Genomic DNA, 6,000 nt, shown 5'->3' with positions numbered 1-6,000 from the left:
CCTGGACCAGACAATCCAGTGATTGACATCATGAGCATCGATCCACGCAATTGGGATCGATGACATGAATGAACCAAGTCAGCGAGCCTGACCACCCGATCCCGTTAGTCGCCTTTTACGACAAGCATAGTCACCTTTTACGGCATGCATGGGTATGCGAGTTTGTAGAAATAATATTTTAAAAGACATTGGTTGGTATATTCTACGGAAGCCTTTTAGGGGCATTTGTTTTTTTAATTTTTTCGATAATATCTTGAAATTTCAAGATACTAAGTTGAAATTTCAAGAAAGAGAAGTTGAAATTTCAAGATAGAGAAGTTGAAATTTCAAGATACTATCTTGAAATTTCAAGATAGTATCGAATTTAAAAAAACCCAAACAAATGGCCCTAAAAGGCTTCCGTAATATTCCGTAAAAGGATTTTATATATTTTTGGGATATATTAAATATTGCAAATTATAAGTAATAATGCACAGTGGTAGAAGCTAACATTATTAGTCACTAGTCCTCATAAAGATACCATATAGCAAAACCTTTAAAATTGGGAAATTTCTACATGATACCTTTACTGTTGGGCAGTTTGGCCAGGATTACAGGACTAGTGCCAATTTCTAAAGGTGATGCATTGAACGTTGCAGGTAAAGTGGTACTGACAAGATCCAGTCAGTTTTAAAAAAAATCATAATAATAATATTTGTTTGTAACTGGCATTACTTTATATTTGTTTATACAACGATCCCCTTCGTTGGATTGTGTAATGTGTACGAATAATTATGTCGTTTTCAATTTGTACAGTTATATGTTGTTAATTTTTCCTTGGTTGATAAAAGTTTTGGAAAATAAACATTAATTGAAGAATACCGACACCAGGACACAAACCAACATTTCTTAAATTTGCAATCGATTAACTCATTTAAAATTATAATATATAACAGCCAGCATTCGGAGAAAAAAAGGGCGGTAGGCATTGTAGGGCTATATATAATTTAGATATTTCCGTCATTTATTCAGAAATATAGAGCTACAGTTACAAATATAAAACCAACAAAAAAAAGATTAACATTTATTTCATTTCAGGTATGTGACATAAAATGTGTTGTAGTGAATATAGTTTCACGCACTCAAAGTTGGTCAATCTAATCAAAGCCCGCGCTGGGTCACATTCGGTTACAAAAAAATGAGAGGGGGAATATAGTACCTGATAACAAACGCATATTATACGGAGTAAACGCCTCCTCGTATTTGAAATAGAAATTGCAAATGCAGTACTGGTCCCATCTTTCCTATGCGTTCCCCGAATAACACATATAGACATTATTACAACGCGGAGTAATCCAGTATTTACGTCAGCAGCTTCCGGTTATACGCATCAAGCAAGCTACTTCCGGCAAAATAGCCGTGGAAGAAAATTACGAAGATTTAAGTGTTGCCCTTCGTTTCTGTTTAGGTAAAATATACATTTAAAGGTAGGATATTCCTTCGTCTTATATGTCTGGACTTTTGTCTGTGTGACTGTAGCGGAAGTGAAGTAGATGAACGTCCTTTTCCGTTCTGTCCACATGCAACTTCCGCTCATCTGATTAAAAATGGCGGATGTTGTTTCTCGTGTAAAATTGCAAGTTCAATTCACATTCTTGATGATAAGATCGCTCTTGGAATGTATACTTTCTTGCATACAAATATCACTTGAAACAATAAACGCTTGTGCAAGGTTCGTATTGTCACAGTACACGCCATCTTAGATATTCGGACACTCGCTAATTTGTTTAGTTTCAATTAAAAAAGACGTGATTCACCGATTGCGCGCTAACAGGATGAGATCTTTTTCTTTCCGGGATGCGTTCAGAGTTGTATCAAGGCTTTTTTGTGGGTTTATCATGTCGTTTTCAATCTATTCATGCTGACATGACGCTTGTTAGCTGCAGTCGGTGACAAAGGTTATAAAGATATTTTCGTTTGTTTGTTCGATAGGCTAGCCAACAAGAGGTAGCCGAAAGTTAAATGCAACTTCCATTTAGGTTATTCATGGGTACATCAAGGTATGAAAGCAGAGGTGTTGTATAACTACTCACTAAAATACAGTTGTGTTTTATTTGTTAGAGTCCCCTAATGTTGGGTAATGACGTCACGGTAGATGGAGCGGTCGCTATGGTCTGCCAAGCACTAACAGTAATTTAATACACAAATTATTGCTATAGTCATGTCATGTGTTAAGGCTGAGCAAGTGAATTACATTTTGGCATTGCATCAGCAACATCTCGGCCATGTAGTGATCAGAAAATTTGACATTGATTAAGTCATGTGTAAGAGTTATGAGTTTGTTTGTTGTTTAAGCAGCTATATGATGGCGGTCTGTTAATAATTGAGTCAAGACCAGACAATCCAGTGATTGACATTAAGAGCATCAATCCACGCAATTGGGATATGATGACATGCATCAACCAAGTCAGCGAGCTTGACCACCCGATCCCGTTAATCGCCTCTTAAGACAAGCCTAATCACGTTTTACGGCAAGGATGGGTTGCTGAAGACCTATTCTAACCCAGATCTTCATGTGTCTTTACATTGATTAATTCGTATGTAAGAATTATGAGTTTGACATGAAATAGTGTAGTATGACTGGACCCTCATGTCGTTCCAGAAGACCCTTAAAATTAAGCAAAGGTAAAAAGTTGCAGTGTTTATAAGATTAAGCCTGAAAATCAATGAATGTCATAATCCTAATTGTTAAAACAGGGATATCCCTAGGATTCCAAACTAAGCGTCCTTAGGCAAATTGGGAAGAAGTCTTGATATTATTCAAAATTCAATTTTTAATGTTCTAATTTTTGTAAATTCTGAGGAATTGGTAATTATTTTTTTTCAAATTGGAAATTTTTGTTGCTGATTTGGGGCAGAATATCGGACTCTATGCAGGCCAAGATAAGTCCCAGTTAAAGTATAATTTTAGGGGCCCCGGTAGTGTGTCATGCGGACCCTGACACAAATATATCCAATACAGCCAATGCAAGTCTATAATGTTTGGCAAGTTTAGATTACTGTTGTATCAGTATCTGAAAATTAAAAAGGTCTCTGGCCTTCTTTTATTACATTTCATAAGTATAATTTAACAACTGTTTTTTCTGTAAATTATTTTCATTTCTAGGGGTCCCTATGGGAGTAGACCTCAAGGACCTTGCATAGTTTGGAACACTGCCCTGGGTAGATCTTAGTGGTAATACCGTATTCGGTGTAATAAGCGCCCAGGGCCCTCTCAATATTAGAAATAGGGCGCTCTTATTAGAATATTATTTTGGTGGAAAAAAACAGTTGAAAGACAAATTTCTTGGTTTATGGTGACAGCCTGAAATGTTTATGTACGACAGATATATTTTTCCAGAATTTAATTGCCAATGATTAAGGGTGCATATAACACACGAGTGTGCATATACGCGAATAAATAAGTCTTGTGTACATTGATCAATCGGAAGGGGTGCTAATTAGGATTGCTTACTAGCCAATATATCAGGAAATATCGCCGTGGGCGCTTATTAGAGTGGGGTGCTTATGTCGAATACGGTATGTGGGTGAGTGAATGTTTAATACCCTGTGGGTATTCATGGCTAGAATAGATCTATGCCAGTTACAAGAGACGATCCACCTCCCAAGGCAAGGGAGTTAACTGACTCAAAATGTCCAGTTTCCACCCTTGCCAAACTAGCCTGGAATTTATGAGTTCGACCAGTGACTATTACGAGTTATATCTCTTCTATGTCCCTCCTAATGACCAATCAGATTCCACCTCTCATATCACTTACATTTGCTTCAAAGAAAATGGTGGTACCCAGTCAAGACCAATCTGATCGATGATCTATATTGTAATAAAATGGGTTGTGTGAGCACCTTGATTAATAACGTGAAAAGATTTGGAAAGTATCTGTTAATGCCCAGTTGACGGTACACGGTGCAAATCCTGCCGTCTGCCGAAATCTGCATGTTGAAATTGAAATTCATGTCGATTTCTTTACGCGATTTTGATTGAACTATGCATAGACTCGTTAGTCCAGCCAAAATAAAACTCCATAATTCCAGCAGGGTTCGACAAGAGTGGAAACTGGACTTTTACAGTCAGTTAACTCCCTTGCCTCAGGAAGATGGTGGCGCCCAAATAGATTGGGTGGTCTGACCTGTGAAGATTCTGGGGTAGAATCGGTCTTCAGCAACCCATGCTTGTCGTAAAAGGCGACCAACGGGATCGGGTGGTCAGGCTCGCTGACTTGGTTGATGCATGTCATCGGTACTAATTGCATGGATTGATGATCATGATATCAATCACTGGATTGTCTGGTACAGACTTGATTATTTACAGACTGCCGTCATATAGCTGGAATATTGCTGAGTGCGGCGTTAAACAAAAACAAACTAACTAAAGATTGGGTGGTCTAGCTTGCTGACTTGGTTGATTGCATGTCTTGATACCCGATGGCGAGGATCATTGCTCACAATTGAATAACAAACACTCACACTGGATTGTGTGGATTATTTACAGGCCACTTAGTTGGAATATTTCTGAGCGTTAAACATCAGCAATATTCAAGGTATTTCACAGACGTTTGCTAATAATCAAGATGAAGTCAGCCAAGTTTGACGTTATTACCACCAGATCCTCCTATTCATTAGTTCTAAGACAAGTAGGGGTGTTACAGTAAATCAAAATATTGATATATTGCTATTGGTAAGCGCTTAAAGTCAATAAATCGATTGTTAAATCAGTTTCCGATCAATAGTATTGATTTCAGTTAGAAATATTGATAGTTTCGATTGTATTTACCATATCAATATAATACATGCAATGCTGTTCAAATTTGTTTTTCTTTTGATTATGAGTGGTAGTAATTTACACATGGTAATGTGGGAGTTTCTTTTGCTTTCATTATTAGGGTAAAGAAACAACAAATCAGTCATATCTCAAAGTTTACTTTTTATTTGTTGTTATGGTTATCACATTCAAAGAAAACTTTTCTTCCACGGTTTAATTCAACTCTAAAATCCATCTAAAATGATACACTGAAAACTATCGATATTTATCGCAATAGTTGCTTGCAATATAAATAGTTATCGCAATAGTTTCTTTCAATATAAATAGTTATCGTAATAGTTATTTCCAGACCAATAGTCACCCCTAAAGACAAGCACTGGGTGCGGAGACCAGAATCAGGACAGGGGAAATATAATTACAGCATGTTGAAAGATTTTATTCTAGATACAGAGAAGTGTAAGGTCACAGACTGAGTATACAACAGTTAGTTAACACTTTGAGACCCTGCTATTTTCTCAACACACACCCAAATTATGATAAAAAATGATTCTAAACAGTAACAAATAAGCAATCTAAATTCACCCAAAGGATACCTTGTCAGGCCACAAAGTTGCGACTAAAACGGTCGCCAATGTGACCTAATTTTCAACTTGTCTACTGTCTAAAATTCAGAGGTAGCCAAATGACTACCTTGTAAATATCTTGTGGCGACTTAATTCTATTTGCTACACATATGTAGACACATAAATATACATGTCTGCTACTAATTGTACTCGCAAATAATTCCTTCTAAAGTCAACAATGAACCGAAATGCATAAATATGAATGTAATTAGTATTTTAATTTAGTTGATAGTTTATTGGATAAGCAAGGATATACCTATATAATCTAGAAACATAAACTGCATCATTGTTCGAGTCACAAATAACAAAACTCAAGTACAGTTTCCACTAATATACAATTCCAAGACTAATGCTATGACTTGTACATATGATAGTTATTTGATAAAAGATGATTTCAAATGCTTTTGGCTACCTACAATATTGGCTTGACTTCTTGATTTTACCACTGGCTACCTTGAAAAAAATACTTGAGGCCTGCTTCTCATTATTTAATATTTGGCAGATTGTATGGGAAGTGTCCATTGATTGGTTGGTTGTTTTGTTGTTTAACGCCTCACTCAGCAATATTCCAGCTATATG

The 6,000-nt window shown here is 36.5% G+C and overlaps 1 protein-coding gene across 7 annotated transcripts in view; it reads left to right on the top strand.

The window, feature by feature from the left end:
• The first annotated feature begins 1,348 nt into the window (after positions 1–1,348).
• The window catches only part of LOC124145412 (GA-binding protein subunit beta-1-like), a 36,934-nt gene continuing 32,282 nt past the window's right edge, over positions 1,349–6,000 (top strand). For 2 of the 7 annotated variants that reach the window (XM_046515166.2, XM_046515164.2), the window contains exon 1: positions 1,791–1,866. In XM_046515166.2, the coding sequence (XP_046371122.1) occupies positions 1,815–1,866 (52 nt within the window). In that variant the 5' untranslated portion in view covers positions 1,791–1,814. Of the gene's footprint in view, positions 1,467–1,775; positions 1,938–6,000 lie in introns of those variants that run through there. The other 5 variants (XM_046515167.2, XM_046515169.2, XM_046515172.2 and 2 more) reach the window with 5 other exon arrangements.

The sequence above is a fragment of the Haliotis rufescens genome, unplaced genomic scaffold (genome assembly GCF_023055435.1).
Source record: "Haliotis rufescens isolate VD_foot unplaced genomic scaffold, xgHalRufe1.0.p SCAF_14, whole genome shotgun sequence".
NCBI lineage: Eukaryota > Metazoa > Mollusca > Gastropoda > Lepetellida > Haliotidae > Haliotis > Haliotis rufescens.
Note: the sequence above shows the minus strand (reverse complement) of the source record. Positions and strands in the feature narration are given on the sequence as shown.